The 17,296-nt window shown below is 38.6% G+C and overlaps 1 protein-coding gene across 2 annotated transcripts in view; it reads right to left on the bottom strand.

Annotated features, from left to right (window-relative positions):
* The window catches only part of CHD1 (chromodomain helicase DNA binding protein 1), a 59,934-nt gene that overhangs the window by 26,046 nt on the left and 16,592 nt on the right, over positions 1-17,296 (bottom strand). For both annotated transcript variants that reach the window (XM_027656902.1, XM_027656903.1), the window contains exons 3-13: positions 14,302-14,506; positions 13,216-13,320; positions 11,868-11,935; positions 8,070-8,219; positions 7,499-7,773; positions 4,102-4,327; positions 3,147-3,247; positions 2,717-2,895; positions 1,575-1,702; positions 852-1,068; positions 226-315 (exon numbers count right to left, since the gene is read on the bottom strand). In XM_027656902.1, coding sequence (XP_027512703.1) covers positions 226-315; positions 852-1,068; positions 1,575-1,702; positions 2,717-2,895; positions 3,147-3,247; positions 4,102-4,327; positions 7,499-7,773; positions 8,070-8,219; positions 11,868-11,935; positions 13,216-13,320; positions 14,302-14,506 — 1,744 coding nt within the window. The remainder of the gene's footprint in view (positions 1-225; positions 316-851; positions 1,069-1,574; positions 1,703-2,716; positions 2,896-3,146; positions 3,248-4,101; positions 4,328-7,498; positions 7,774-8,069; positions 8,220-11,867; positions 11,936-13,215; positions 13,321-14,301; positions 14,507-17,296) is intronic.

The following is a 17,296-nucleotide window of genomic DNA, read 5'->3' as shown; positions in this document are numbered from 1 at the left end:
AAAACGAAGTGTTACCCACTTCACAATATGGAAAAGGGCTGAAAGCCTTATCATACATACATAAAATCCTGAAGTGCTTAAAAAAGAAAAGTCCTTCCAAGAAATAAAACTCAAAACCCCAAACACTCTCCATAAATTTAATGACCCACAAACAAAATACATGCAGGTCTAAAGAGAATTCTATACTAGAGAAATTATTTTATCTCTCCAAAGAAGTGCAATTACCTTATCCTTCAGCAAAATTTCGTATGTTGTTAGAAGTATGTTAAATTTTAATCTCTTGGTCTGTGGATGCATCCATTCATGAGTTCTTATCTACAAAAAGAATCAAACAACCTATAAGTTACAGAAAAAAGGTCTTGTTGACTGTAATCAACTTTAGCACTGCAGTGATTTAGATGTTTAATAGCGTACATTAACATGACAACAGAACAGAAGGCCAAAACACATATTTACACTATATATATATATATATGTATACACACACACACACACACACACATGACACACACAATAATTTTTTACTTTCATGGATAGGATTACTAACTTTAAGAAAACAAACCAACAACCTTTCAGAAAATAAACTAAGCTCATGACTGGCTTTCTTATTTATTTTTACTATACCCACCTAAATAATCACACGAAAGAAGACAATTAGTTTTCAAATGCAAGACTAAATTTTTAATTTTGTTTATTATTAAGCAGAAGAAATTTCTCACACACATTTACATCAAATCAAAATCTAAGCTTTCAATTTGCATCTTAACGTCAGGGAATATTTGCTCAGTCCTAACCAAAAAGGTGAGTCTTTTTATGTACAAGACTTTCCAATGATAAAGAGAGACACTCACCATATTTCTGCTAGTTATATCTCCCAAGTAAACTACAGCATTCATCTGAGGAGCCCAAGTTTGAATTTCTCTTTGCCAAGATGTCAAGGTAGAAAGCGGCACGACCAATAAGAAAGGTCCATACAGCTGATGTTCGTGAAACAGGTAGTTCAGGAAAGAAATTGTTTGTATTGTTTTACCCAGGCCCATTTCATCTGCGAGAATACAGCTATTCCCTCTAAACAATAAAAAAAACCAAAACAATTCAGGGGACGTGTAAAGAGGGGGAAGGATTGGATAAGACAAAACTATTCTCTTTTGAGTGTAAGACCCACTGATGATAATAGTTTTCAAGATTTTGCAACTATACATTCTGAAGAAACTTACTTCCATTCTTTTTCCATAAAAGCTATTTCCAATCCCCCCCTTCTTTAAATTAACAAAAAGCTTGCAAGTATTCCTTGTGAGTATTATTTTAAAAGTATAACACTAATGTTGACATTTCAGAAGAGCTTGCTCTGGGTTTTACTGTTTTAGATTTGTTTGCTTTTCTAAAAATATGACATCATATAGAAACTAAAAGCAAAGTAACAACAGATCTTAGCTGGTTTTTTTTTGAGAACAGCTATAGAATGGTAAGCAAAACCACTCCCCTCAGATCTGTACTTTGAGCTTATGGTATGAAAATGTTTTACAAATACTTACAATTTACAAACAAACAAACTCATTTCAGACTGTACTTACTTGCACCATGAATGAGCAAGCCAATTCAATCCATTTAACTGATAATCTCTTAACTCTAGATTTTCATGTCCTCCAATGTAAGACGGTTGCTTTTTCAGTGCAACAAACCGTGGCCTCTGTTTTAGAACCTGTGAAAAGCAAATTGATCACCAGTCCTAGTACTGGTTGCAGTTACCAAAATGACTTCCTTGAGAAAAAATAACAGTAGGTATCCACTAGGTCATCAACTCTAGTTTTTATCCATCTACAAAATTGAGGCCATATAAAACCACCAAGTAATTTGCAAGTTGAAATTACTTTGATTGCTAATCTAAATTTCACAACAGGAGTGACTCATACAAAGTTTACTTTCAAAATACACTACAATACTAAACAAATCTATCTTTGAATGCTAGTAAAAATGCAGGGGACTGGTATCTACAAAAAACTACCCTTAGTGGTGCTATTTTCCATACGTACTACTATACATCATCATGGCTATTTTGAAGTCCTTCCAGAAAAATTCGTAGTATGTATCTCATATCTAGATTCATAGAAGAATTTCACCCTTTTACTATTGCAACTGGTGTGGCAGCTTGAACCTCGCTAACAATCTGTTGGAGCCAAGCTGCCAACCAGTTGCTTGGTTTTCACCCCAGAGAGACAGGGGAAAGAACTGACAAGGTGAAAGTGAGAACAAAATTGTGGGTCAAAATAAGAAGTTTACTGGGTGAAAAATAAACCACCCACGCAACCAAAATAAAAACCCACGAAGAAAAGAAAACCCCACAAGTGACAGAAGGCAAGTCACACATTAATTCACCAGCAGACTGATGATCATCAAGTCTCCAAGCAACAGCCACCTCTTGCTGAGCCCACCCAGTTTTACTGCTGACACTAATAGCACCAAGTGTCTCTGGTCAGTTGAGGGTCAGCTGTACTGCTGTGTTGCCTCCCATGGTGAGGATGACACAAGGCACAGAGAAGGCCTTGATGCAGTGCAAGGGCTGTTCAGCAGCTGCCAAAACACTTGTCTGTTGTCAACCCCGTTTAGGTCACAAATCTACAACACAGGCTGTAGAAGCTGCTCTTAAAAAAATTAATTCCATGTCAGTCAGACCCAGTACAATTGTTTATTAATCCATTGTGAATTACAAACTCACCTTGCAATCCTTAAAGGGAGTGGTCTTGGATTGATTTCTGCTGAAGTACTCATCAATGCGTGCCTGAAACTTTTTGGCAATGAGAGCTCCATCTTCCCAGCTACATTCTGAGTAAGGCAGACCCTGCCATTTACAGTAGTAGTCTGGATAACCAGCTGCTGATTTCTGATTTGAATGAGCTGCAGAAAAGTACCAGAGAGATCTGATCAGCTTTTCACTTTTATGAACACATTCATTTTAGATAATAATACAATAGAAGCTAGCTTCACAGCACAAACAGTATGACAGTTTTTCTCTTTATCTGAAGTTTTGTATTGGATTAGAAAGTTAGTGATACCCATATTCTAAATTTCTTAACTACCAATACAACATAACCTGAGAACATACAGAATTCTTGACCTTGTTTTCTGTCTGCAAGTTTGTAACATACCAATTATTCTTTCCACTATCTGATATTGTTTATGTAGATCATCTGTAAGCTCCTGCTGGCAGTTGTAATATTCCACATCTTCTGGAGATGCATTTTTCAGCCTGTAACAGGAATTAATTTACAACACTTAACATGCTGTATAGTTCTAAAACTAAGAAAAATCAGGAACTCTATAGCTCTGAATGTAACCATCATAGGGAGTCTTCCTTATAAAGCTTTTTGGAAGGGACAGTGTAAAAATTCCTACTACAAAGTGGCTGCATCTGGCCTAGGTGCCTCATCATTAATGACTGAGAATACTTATTGTTGAGAATAAGTATTCTCCATTAGCTGCATGACTAATACCACTTGGTAGCTGCAGGACTTGAATCTCTTGACAAGCAGTGTACTTTACAAGGTATTTTCATGGAACAGTATTCAGGGTGGCTCACTCTGTAAGAATCCATCTTATGATTAGTTGCCAAAAATCCCACCAGCATTCACTGAATACATTAAATATAGTAATAAAACTGAACATGAAAAAGGTGACTTTAAAATGCATGGACTTCTTCAGGTTTTTGTTCTCAGGCTTGAACCTCAGGTTTGAGCCAAGAATTCTTCAAAGTAATCGAAAATGGCTAATGCACCAAGAAAACACTGAGCTCTGCAGCAATTCCTGGAGAACTCTGATCAAAGTATAATGGAAATATTAGTAAAAGGTATAATTTATTATTTATTTTTAAACATTACCCTTCTTGTTAAAAATCCATTTAAAACACACAAACACAAATCAGGTTCAGAAAATTATCTTACAGGAACATATTAAAGAGGCTTCAATTTTTAAAGTTTTTGTCTTCCTGTTGCACAGACACTGAAAATTATGTCCTCAAAACCAAGCAATAGGTCTCAGAAGCACAACAGAGCATCTATATTGTTTCAAAATAAGTATCATGGAAGTCTACATAAAAATATTCACCATCGTTTTGTTTCTTGATCCTTTTTCTTATAATTGTCCAGTTTCTTCATTCCTTTAACATTTTGTTGCTTCAGTGTTTCCTCAGTTTCCCAGGTGTTATGGATGTGTGACCAACCTTTCCATTTAATAAGATACTGTATTTCTCCTGGCTCCTTTGACTTTTCAAACCCAACATTTGGGTCACCATCTGCTTCAACTGCATAGATGGTGGTTGCAGCACCTGTGGCTGAGAAAGAAACCACATCATAAGCCTTGAGTAAGTGTGCATTGTCATAAGTTAACCAGTTAAAAATGCAGCAGAGAAAGTAACTGATGATACTTTTAGACAAGCGTATAATTCACTAGCATTCTACAGTACTTGTGATTATTTGAACCATTATAATCTAGGTGTGTCAACACATGCACAAGTAATCAAAAGAGAACCAAAAAAGCAACCAAAATTTCTACACCTATCCTGCAATATCTTATCTTTTCACATGAGAATTTTATTTGGATTCCTAGTTTCTAAAGAAGTCACCAGGGAATGTTCCACTAACACTGTCATCTTCTGTTATATTACTCTCATCTCTGAGCATACAAAAAATGTTATGCTTGGTCAACCTTGAGACATGGTGAACCCACTACCAGAGACACTAGAAATCTGTTTCTTTCTAAACATGTTTCATTACTTTTTCTGCCTCTGTTATCTTACTGGGGAAAAATGTAAATTAAGTACAGACTGTATTGCAGCAGCAGTAAACAGGCTCCTTTTTGTGAAAATAGCCTGATAAGGAAATGAGCCCCAGCTGCTGGGGCCAGATAGTCACAGAGAGAGGCAACACCAAAAAGCATCACAAGCAGCAACATTATGTGGGCAGGAAGAATGTGAGAAGCTTAATTCTTAAGGCTTTGACCACAGCAGTAACACTAAGCACTGGAGGAGGATATGCTGAATTATGGGACAGCACTGGAGAAGGAATTTGAGAGGACGATCAGAAGTTCTGAGAGCGGTCAAAAACTTTAGATGGTGGATATAACTAATGTAGAAAGGTAGCCCTGAAGTCCAAGGGGCTCAGGGTTTACATGGGAGTTTTTTTGTGTGTTTGTTTTTGTAATTAGAATCCTAGTATGGACCCTCAGGGAGAACCAGTTACCTAGGATAGGGAGAAGGCAGAGGTAACTCAACAACTGTTTTGCCTCCAGTCTTCACAAGCAAGTGCTGCTGCCACACCAAATGAGGCAAAGGCCAGAACTGGGAGAATGAAGAACCACCCGCTGTATGAAAAGATCAGGTCTGAAACCAGTTAAAGAAACTGAAGGTGCACATGGATCAGATCCATGGGATCTGATAAGATACTTCATCGAGTCCTGAGGGAACTGGTGGAGGAAGTGGCTAAACCACTATCCATCATATTTGAGAAGTCATGGTGTTTCAGTGAAGTTCCCACTGACTGGAAAGGGGAAGCATAAACTTCATTTTTAACACAGGGAAAAGAAGGATGACACAAGGAACTGAAGGCTGGGCAGTCTCAGTGCCTGGCAAGATCATAGTGCAGATCCTCCTAGAAACTGTTAAGGTACATGGGAAATAAGGAGGTGACTAGTGACAGCCAACATGGCTTCACTAAAGGCAAATCACCCCCAACAAGTCTGGTGGCCTTCTACAACTGGGGTTACAGCAGTGGTGGAAGAGGGAAGGGCAACAGACATCTTATAGCTGGACTTGTGCAAAGCATTTGATACTGTCCTGCGCGACATCCTTGTCTGTGAACTGGAGAGATATGGATTTGACAACTGTACCATTTGGCAGATAAAGAAGTAGGCAGATGTTGCATTAAAAGAGCTGTAGTCAACAGCTCAGTGTCAGCTGAGGACATGGAAGAGCGTCATTCCCCAGGAGCTGGTATTGGGAACAATGCTGTTTAACACTGTTGTCAGCGTCATGGACAGTGGGACTGAGGGCATCCTCAGCAAATCTGCCCATGGCACTGAGCTGTGTGGTGCAGTTGACACCAAGCTGGAGGGAAGGGATGTCATGCAGAGGGAGCTGGACAGGCTTGAGAGATGGACCTGTGTGAACCTTATGAAGTTCAAAAAGGCTAAGTGCAACGTCCTGCACCTGGCCTGGGGCAATCCCAGGCTGGGCAGAGAATGCATTGAAAGCGGTCCTGGGGAGAAAGACTTGGGGGTGTTTGGTGGATGAAGAGCCCCATAGGAGTCATCAGTGTGCACTGGTGGTCCAGAAAGGAAATCGTGTCCTGGGCTGCAGCACAAGCAGAGTGGGCAGCAGGTCAGGGGAGATCATTCTGTCCTTCTATTTTGCTCTTGTGAAACCCCACCTGGAATGTTGCACTGAGCTCGAGCCCCCAACAGAAGAAGGATGTGGGCCTGCTGGAGCATCCAGAGGAGGCCACTAAGATGACCAGAGGGCTGGAGCACCTCACTGAGACAGGCTGAGAGACTTGGGGCTGTTATGTCAGGAGAAAAGGCAGCTCTAGGGAGACCTATAGCACCTTCCCGTTCCTAAAGGAGGCCTACAAGAAAGCTGGAGAGACCTCCTACATGGGCACACAGTGGTAGGACAAGGGGTAAGTGGTAGGACAAGGGGTAATGGCTTTAAACTGAAGGAGGGTAGCTGCAGGTTAGGTATTAGGAAGAAATTCTTTACTGTGAAGGGGGTGAGGCACTATAACTGGTTTCCCAGACAAGCTGTTGATTCTCCATCCCTGGAAGTATTAAGGCCAGGTTGGATGGGGCTCTGAGCAACCTGGTCTAGTGGAATGTGTCCCTGCTGATGGCAGAGGGGATGGAACTGATGATCTTTAAGGTCCTTTCCAACCCAAACCACTCCATGATTCCATGATTTTAACTTGCAGACTCTAATACAAAGCAGAACTGCTAGACACTGCATCCCATTATTACTGGAAATATTACATGCCTACCATTATTCACATACAAGTGCACCACTGAAATTTTAGATGCATTTTGTAGTCATTCCACACATTGTTCTGCATTTGTATAGCAATAACTGAAATTTTTTTCAGTTTTCAGACTATTAGTCAGCTCTCTCATTTAGTCCACATTCTCCAGTCCACTGCATATAATTTATACTGATCAAGTATCACTGAAGTGTACAAACAGTGGCAAAACAATATGGTGTGCATTTGTGCAATACAGAGCTATCTTCAATTTTTATTTTCTACTTAGGTATGCAATTTTCCTACATTTCTCTCTGCAATACTTAGAAGGGACTTTAAAAAGGAACATCTTTATGAATATGAAAGGCTAAACAATGTGACTTTTTGGTATCTATAAAATTATTGCTGTTTATAAACCTCACGGGTGACCTAGAGCTGAGAAGATTTGCTGAAGCTGCCACAACGCACACCAGGATCTTAAGAACACTGAAAAAAAATACCTCCTTTTCGGCCAACTCGACTATCCATAAACTTTTCTATAGTTTCAAATTCATCTTCTTCAGGTTGTGGGACATCTTCTCCACAAACTTCTAGCAAATCATCAGAATCCGTCTTGGTTTCTTCAGCTTCTTTGTAACTGATGTTGACTGTTGCTTGGCGACGAGATCCCCTCTTATCATAATCATCATCATCATCTTCCTCCTCCTCATCCTCTGACGAATCAAGTTGTCTCTTTTTCGATCCTGCGTTCTTTTTGCCACTTTTTGGCTTAATTCTTAAAGACAGCAAGATATGACACAACAATGCTTCAAAAGTGACAACAATAAATCTGCTACACTGCTTTCTGAATACCCGTATTTCACGCATGCTCAGTTACTCCACTTTCACTTAAAGCACACAGGAAAAGATATTCACTAAAAAGTATTAACATGTTATTATTATTATTATTCTTTACAAAAAAGGGTACTTTTAAAAAAAATAAGCATTAATGTTTTCAGTCACATGTATTGTGTAAACACTCAACTGCTTATTAGAAATAGTACCACGGTATCCAAATGCCTGACTTCTTACCTGGTTGGAGGTTTCCGGCTTTTGACCTTGTTTTTTGGCTCATAGTCAGATTCACTCTCTTCACAACTGCTTTTCTCATTATCTTCTGCCGATTCAGAATCAGAACCAGTTCCCGATACCGACCCGGATCCTGACATTTGCCAGTCTTCACTGTACATATTGAAAGACAAAACAGTAATTTACATTATTGGGTTTTTTAGAACAGTTATTCATCCACGAGGGATCTGCTGTAATTTCAATATTCTTCCCAGAAATAAAAATCTTGTAACAGTTATTTCAGCTAAAGAGACAGAAAACTGTCATCAATAAATACTAGATAAGTAAAAAAATGACCAATGGGAGTTGGACTAAGTTTTCTGTTATCAAGTAGATTTAAAATCTAAAATAACAACAGTGTAAATTTAGCAGGACAAATGAGTTAACACGACATTAAGAAAACAGCACTTAAAAAGTCAAACTGGAAAGATACACAGTAATCAGAACTAACATGTTCAAATTATAAAGTCCTGTCATATTATATTCTGGAGAGACCCATACTGTCTAATGCCTATGCGGCCCATCTGAAGAATCAGCAACTTTTGCATGAGAACCAAAGAATAATAATGGCAGTTTTGAGAAACACTCAGAAAAATCTGAACTGCAGTAATCTCTGAGTGGCATCGGCTCTCAAAACTTCCCACTAAGCTCCCACATCAGCATTTCATAGGCAGGCAAGGTACTATGAGTAAGACACTTGTGACTGACCAGCAGGATCTCCTCATTTCTGCTTAACTGAGATCTTCTACTTCGCAGCAGGAAAGACGTACCCAGTGACGACAGTACCTTGACTCAAACTCTGACATTATACAGGTGAATTTAATCTTAATAGCTTAATGTATAAGAAAAAACAAAGAGTCTGGCATACACTGCTGAGACACTGATAAATCTTTATACTAATATCAGGTTTAGGTCTACTTGACCAGGGTGCTAGAGCAGTAGTACTGTTCATCAAAGGTGGAATATTACTAAGAAACATCTTCCTTAAATTTCGCATCAAGAAGCCTAGGAATCGGCATTTTGATCCCTCCTCCCTTTCTTGTCTTGCAGGACATTGTCTCCTGGAGGAAATTACATTCTCATTGTTTCAGTCATCCCAAATACATCTACTGTACAGACAACACATGAACAATGGTATGGAATGTCTTAATAAACAGAACGGTTTGAGTTGGAAGGGACCTTAAAGATCATCTAAGCTCCAGCGTACCTGCCCTGGACATGGACACTTCCACTAGATCAGGTTGATCAGAGCCATATCCAACCTGGCTTTGAATACCTGCAGGGATGTGGCATGCACAGCTTCTCTGGGCAACCCGTTTCAGTGCCTTGCCACCCTCACAGTAAAGAATTTCTTCCTAACATCTAATCCAAATCTACCCTTCTTCATCTTAAGGCCATTTCTCCTTATCCTATCACTATATGCCTTTGTGAGAAGACTCTCTTCAGCTCTCTTAAAGCCCACCTTTAGGAACTGGAAGGTGCTATAGGGTATTTCCAGAAATCTTCTCTTCTACAGGCTGAATTGCTCCAACAATGAATGGAATGACACTCTTCCATGTCCTCCACTGTGACACTGACCTGCTGACCACAACTCTTTGAATGCAACCTCCATCTAATTTTTTATCACATATCCTTCCTGAGAAGGTTCACATTTTCCCTAGTCTTTCTTTTATCCCTGATGTACCTAAAGAAGTTTTGGTTTTGTTACCCTGGATATCCCTGGCAAAATTTACTTCTGCTGGTGCTTTAGCTTTCCTAATCAGATCCCTGGTTGTTCAGACAATTTTTCTTTATCATTCCAGGCTACCTTTCCCTGCTTCCATCCTTGGTAAGCTACCTGTTAAAGTTTGTCCAGGAGCTTCTTGTTCACCCATGCAAGCCTCCTGGTGTTCTTCTCTGATTTCCTCATTAGAGGGATGCATTACTCTTGAGCCTGGAGGAGGCAATCCTTGAATATCATTCAGCTCTCCTGGGTTCCTTTTCCCTATAGGGCTCTGTCCCCTGACATCCTGCCAAGGAGATCCATGAAGAGAGAAATCTGCACTCCTGAAGTCCATTGAGCTTGCTGTGCATCCTCTCCACCGCCCTGAGTATCTCGAGCTCCACCCTTTCATGGTCACTGCAACCCAGGTTACTCTTGAGCTTCACATTCCCCACCAGCCCCTCCTTGTTGGTGAGAGTAAGGTCCAGTATAGTACCTCTCCTTGTTGGCTTCTCTGTCACTTGGAGAATGTGAGGCTGCTCCTCTTTGCCTGTAGATGGCCTCATTGGCTTGGTCTTTCTGGTTAGGCAGCCCACTATAATGGGCAGACCCTCACTATAATGTCACCTGTCCCTGCCCTCCCTTTGATCCTGATCCATAAGCTCTTAGTCATCCACCTCCAGGGGGAGCTCCATGCACTCCATCTGGTAATTGACATGGAAGGCACCAGCACCTCCTCATCTTCCCAGCCCGACCTTCCTGAAGAGCCTGTATCCTTCCAACACTCCAGTCATAGGAGTCATGATGTCAGTAAGACAGAGCCCTGCAGGTGTGCACACATCTCTCATTCCTCCCATTTATTCCCCACACTGCTTATGTTAGCAGACAAGCATTTACACCGGGCCCCCAATGAAGCTGTCTTTCTGTCTGGAGTGACTGGAATTCCTTGGTGCTGTCCTTAAAAAATACTTTTTCTACAAGCAGTAAATTAAAAAACAATAACATGAATCCACAACCTGTATTTCTTTGGAAATATAACAGATAGAAAGCACCATTCTCTAAGGCTTGAACATGTACTGATTTATATATTGAGAAATCTCTGATCTGTCCGTCAGATAACAACCACAGACAGACTTTCTCATATGAGCCACAGGATAAACATTCGAGCAATGGATACGTGAAGTGATTTGGTTACAGTTTCCTAAACTTTAATATCTTTCCTGAATGGAGTATGCTATTGAAGTGATTTGGTTACAGTTTCCTAAACTTTAATATCTTTCCTGAATGGAGTATGCTATTAGATGCAATCAAACTCATAACTAACAAAAGAGTGTGAATAACAGCTCATTGCTAAGGAAGTACCATTTTGCAGTGCTTTTTTTTATGTCTCCTTTTTTTTTTTTCCACTCAACTAACATTTCCTGAAGAAATTATACTGGCAGCCCTTAACTCTGAAGCGATTTATGAATTGGGAGACGAAGAATGATAGAATGGCTCAATTTTTACACACTGCTCATAAAAAACACAGGTCACTGACTCTCCATAACTGTCACAATTACAACATATAACCTATCATTTAGAAGGAGCCTACTTTCAGTAAAAGCTCTTTGCTAGTTAATAAAGTTATTTGCTATCAAAACTATAAAAACTTTTAAACATACCAGAGAGGGAAAAAAACCCAAAACGCAAACAACCCCGGACAAATCCAAACAAAAAGAATCTGGTACTAACTGAGGGATTGTAACTTGAATTTCCTGTGAGACAACCCATTTCTACATGAATTTTTAAGGAGGGCCTTCAGTTCAAAAACAAACTGCAACAAAGTATTTTAAAAATAAAAGCACTGATTAATGTTTTCAACAGTGTAGACTCTTTTCGTAAGAAACTAATATGATGTTCATCTGAGAGTCTATTTTAAAAACTGCAAAACTGGATATGAAAGATCAAGACAAATTAAAAAGGGAACATAAGCACTTCAAGGATGAGGAAATGGAGCATAAATTATTAGCACACGTCTCTATGATAAAAAATTTGTGCTATTACTTATGAAAATATCTTACTCTTTATGTTTTTTCTTCTTGTTTTCACTGGATGAGTCATCTGCTGAATCTTCACTACTTGAAGAGTCCTGCAGGTGAAGGAAAAAAAAACCAAACCCAATCCATTATCACAAAAATAATTAAGTACTTCTAACATTTGAAAGATCAATCAGCTTTTACCTCCATACTGGAGGCATATGATTCATGTTTTACCCTCTTCATCCCCTGCGGTGTACTGTTAATACAGAATAAAGACTGCTATTGTTTTTGTATTTATCCATCTATGAATACACTGTGCCACCACAGCTCTAGAGAACATCAGAAAAAACCCCTTCTTAAAAAATTAACATTGTGACTTACACACATGGTCATGGTTTAAGTAGCCCCATGTTAATCAAGACAATTCTATCAAAATTCTAATAAAATCTCCTACTCTGAGAAGGAGCCTTCTCACCTTCCATATTGTTTCATATTAAAATAGCAGTTTAAGAAAACTCTCAGAATAGCGTGTTTCTTCTTTCTTGACACTCAAAGAAAAAACAAGAATCCTCTTAAACTTAGATTTTGCTAAAGCCAATCTCATCAGCTCAAGTTTAGATTTAGATTAACTTTTATCCTGAAAAATATCTTTCAGGAAGAGAGTGCTTAACTGGTGTAAATTAATGTTTTAATGACAGGTGATTAAATTTTAAGTTTAAATGAGGAGCTGCTAAATCACATAGAATTAGAAATCCAACCAAATGACTGCAATATCTGGCATAGCCTTTGTAATAAAGGACAAAAAGACTGCTTTGCAAATAATTTCCATTTCATAGTTCAGACTAGTGTTCTTAAAAGATGTTCATACAGCATGAAGTCAACATTTCTTCAGCCTATGATTTTAGATTTTGAAACACCTCAAATACAGGCCTCACTTAAAATACAAGAATTCTTTTGTGGTAACTATTAGAAAATTTAAAAAACCATAGTTTTCTACTCTACATGGAATATTTGAAAAACCACAGCAGCCACTTTATACAGAAACAAACTGAAAAAATACTTAAGCATTTTTATCTGTCTTTACAAAACTCAAGGAGCCAAATATTCAATGTAAGGCAGTACTGTGTGGCTTAAGACAACACAGAATATCTATCTAAAAATAGCATGGAATCGAGGCTGCTCTAATTTTGGGACAACTCACTTGAAAACAAGTAACTAGAGCTATTTTTATTTTCCTTATAAAATTGCCAGTTATTTGAATATTACTGTTACCGACTAAACCCAGACTTGGTACGTACACTCAGAGAATAGCAATTGGCCCTACTAATTTTATTCTAAGACAATAAGACAGGCATATTTACATTCTAAAAATCTAAATTATGTTAATCACCTCTTCTGAAGCACTGTCTGACGAGGCTGCCTTTTGTTGTTGCTGTTGTTTCTTGAGCACTGCTGATCTTTGCACAGCAAGTATACTCGGACTAGACTTCCAAAACTAAACAGGAATAGAGATGCCAAGTCAGCTAAACATACTGAGTCTCCAGTTTACCACATATTTACTTTTCCTAAGTAGCATCCTATTAAGACTGATCTTTACTTTATCAATTAAAAAAATTCATTACAAAATACTGTATTAACTAATAATATCAGCTAGCTTTTAAAAGTAGTAAGATTTCTGCAAAACAGAATGTTATATGCTAATTGCCAGGACAATTACTACAATGATTTAGCAACAGTTGTATAGGTATTGTTAAGGTAAAACCTTTAAAAGTTTTAAAGTTAAGTTTTAAACTAACACAGTTTTTGTTTCATACAGTTAACACCGAAGTACATAAAAAAAATAACACAGAATTCTTAACAGTTTTCAGTTCTTGTGGTAACTAATAAACTACTACCTTTCATAAATATGGTCTAACACTCCAGTGAAGTCCATACAACACAGGAGAAAGCAGGTAACTCTGGCCTACTGGATTAAAGGGATTTCTAAACACCACTTTTTCCTGCCTTTAGCTGACTTATTGATAAAGACGGCCAACTGTATGTAAGCTTGACATTTTTATACCATCATTTACTGATGCAAGGAAACCAAGCATTAGAGAAAAAAATGTAAATTACTGATACAAGGAGACCAAACGCCAAAGAAACAATGTAAAAGCAGAATCTCAGAAATAACATTATATGTGTCTTTGTCTTCTGTAAATTCCAATAAATCAAGGTATGCTTCACTCTGATGAAATTTAGGTAGTCTTTTAACTCAAAATACTTAAAAATGTGAGAATTCTAAAAGCACTAATTCAAGTATTTACACATGAGAAACTTGCCCAATGTTTAAGGCAGATAAGGAAATGCATTCACTAATCCAATCCAAGCTCATTTTTTAAATGAGCACTGCTCTTGAAACTAACTGCACAGAAAGACTGTTTTTAGTATTTCCCCCTCCTTTCCTCCAAAGGGTTCATTTATGTGTCTTCTTTACCTCAGATCCGTCAACTTTTGGTGGTTTAGACTGAATTTGTTTCTTCTCTCTAGATGTGTCAGACTCTGATTCTGACTGAGAGCCTGACTCTGAACCAGAGTCAGAGTCACTGCTGCCTGACTGGCTGCTGCTTCCATCACTGCTGCTTCCAGAGCTTGAACCAGATCCAGAACCTGATGCTGACCCGGAATCATCATCTGATTGGCTGCAATGGCAAGTTAGTAGGATATTACACAACTGCCAAGGTAACAGGATTAAAAGGAAAAAAAAAAGCTGCCTTAGCTTCACCTATAAGTCAACTGTTAAGTTAGACCAGACATATAGGTAGCACAGAAATGGACGCAGACGATTAAATAAGTTCAGATGAATGAAGTTAAAAATATACAGGAAATAAAAATTCAAACTGTAATCAGATACTCTCTGTGAAGCCAAAAAAAGGAAAGATAATGCAAAAACATTCAAATTAATATGGCAGAGTCAAGCAAGGAAAATAAAACGTGATAGAAATGTTTTTTACCCACACAAACTGTCCACCTTCACCCCCTCCAAAATCCTTGCTTAGCTTCATCAAACCCCATTTTAACAGTTAAATCTACTTCATAAAGACCTGTCCAACTAAAGATTGATTTCAATCTTTACAGATTAGCAGTACTCCTTAAAAAAAAAAAAAACCAAAACCAAAAGGCTACACAGATCATGTTTTTCTGTTAAACAAAAAGACAATTTTCCCATGCAGACAATTCTGAATTTGTCAGGTGTGGTATGACTTGTGCCAAGGCACTTTCCTTGGCATACACTTGAACTGCCAGATTATTTCACCTGTATATTTGTTTTACACCAGATTTAACATACTTAGAATGCCAAATATTTATTTTATGACCATTCAAAAACTTTACATTTGTTTGTCTAGAAAAACTTCACAGAGTAGCTGAGTTAAAACTTCAGTAAGATTCCTCAGTAAATTAATACTACTAATACTACTAATTAATTTCAAAGGTATCATGAGAAAAGAAACACCACATGGCAAAACAACTTTAAATTATGTACACATTGACTGCAAACGCTTAAAAACCAGAGTAAACATGAAGCAGAATCAAACATGTTAAAAAGTGGTATCAAAGCCCAGTCAATCTCTGACAGTACAGTCAGCTGGACATGGGGCAGGGGAGAGGGCAGATTGATCATCTGCCCAAGAGCACACTTAACTGACAACATTTTAAAGCTACAAAACAAAGCAAACCCACTCCTCTTTCTGCTTTTGCTGGCACCAACAAAATTGTGCCAGTGCAAAAGAAATGAAGCTATTCATAAACAGACCCCTGCAGGCTGCACCTCCATCAGCCATCTGCAACTGGTAACGATGAAAGAAAGAGAGGCAAACAGACACACCATGGTGAAACTTCCTTGCCCTGGAGGGGGAGATGCGGGGAAACACACTGCTGCTGGGCTCCCTTGCACCTGCTGAGAGGAAAACTGGGAAGCAACAAGGCTGCTCCCAAATTTCCAGTTTCCTTCATCAAAGGCTTACTTCAGGCATGGTGCTGTAACACTGACCTCACCTGCCAATAAAGCAGGTCATCCACTACAGAACATGACTGGAGGTTAAACTGTGCCAGAAATTAATGGCACTTGATGATAATTGTCCAAAGAGATTTTCATTGTAATAACGTTCTTGTACACAAACGTTGCCTTACCTTAAATACTGGGTAAATCACACCATTATAAAACAACTGCATTTCTCAGCAAAACAAAGTGCCATAAATGTCAGCGGGACTACAGAAGGCAGCACTAACTATAAATGAAGAGAAATAGAAAAAAGCTCAGCATGAAGAGACACGAGTAAATACCAGCCCAAGTTACGGTGATAAAAGGTCACCAAAAATGTGTAAATCCTACACAACCTTGCAGGAGGGGAAAGGAATCAAATACCTCCATGCAGGACAACACTTGCTCAAAGAGGACAATAATAATGTGCAAAATACTAAGCCATATGGATGGTAATTAAGTCAGCTTTCCATACAGCAGTAAAATAGTTCACACACATCAATACAGTGCTAACTATAGGTTCAATTACTCAAGGAGCCTGAGGCAACCAAAACAAGGTAGTGTTTTCTAAGGTGGTATGGGGAAACTAACACTGGAATAAGCCACCTTGGTCAACTTGCTAACATTATGAGAAACATGTGAACGGGAGACAGTGGTGGAGGGAGAACAAGGAAGAAAAGAAAAAATAAAATTTACAGTCTATTTAGATAAGTAAGTAAAAATTACACTGACTAGACAGAATCACAGAATTATCAAGGTTATAATAGACCTTCAAGATCATCCAGTCCAACTGTCCACCCAGCACTGTGACTGCAACCTCTAAACCACTAAACCAGAACATCCAGATCCAGACTACTCTTGCACATCTCCAGGGACAGACAGTTGATGAGAAGTTTTCTTTGTTGCTCTTCCCAGGAAGAACTGAGTGCTAATTTCAAAACCAAATGGATTGAGATAAGGAAAATAAAAGTCTAATATAATGCTATTTGCTGTAGAGTTGGACGCAAAAAACCTAGCTAGTGCTAAATCTTATTATTTACGAAGAGATCAGCTATCATCTAAGGCCTCTGTCAAAAAGTACCAACAGATGTAGATCATATAATATTCAGAGAAAACACAGAGACTACTTATTTTGCCAGCTAGTTCTCAACAAAGCTGGGATTCTGGTAATGAATTCCCATTAGGCTTTTGAGAAGGACCAGCAAAGTAAGAGCAATTCCATAATCCCTGGAATTGCTCACAAAAGATTGGCCTGATTTGGACAAAAGCAAACTAATACAACTCAACTGCATCACAGTAACATCTGATGAGTGCCATAGACTGAAATGGTTAATGATTTATGCATTCTAGGAGACTTTTGCAGGCTTTTGACTTTTCCTGGGATGGCCAGTTGGACCTGTCCCTCCCTCCAGTGAAGAGCCCAGCTTGCAGGCTTTTGACTGTTGCACTG

Source organism: Corapipo altera, unplaced genomic scaffold (genome assembly GCF_003945725.1).
Source record: "Corapipo altera isolate COAL_440 unplaced genomic scaffold, ASM394572v1 61281, whole genome shotgun sequence".
In the NCBI taxonomy this organism is placed as follows: Eukaryota; Metazoa; Chordata; class Aves; order Passeriformes; family Pipridae; genus Corapipo; species Corapipo altera.
The sequence above is the reverse complement of the archived record's forward strand: the minus strand, read 5'-3'. Positions and strand labels throughout refer to the sequence as shown.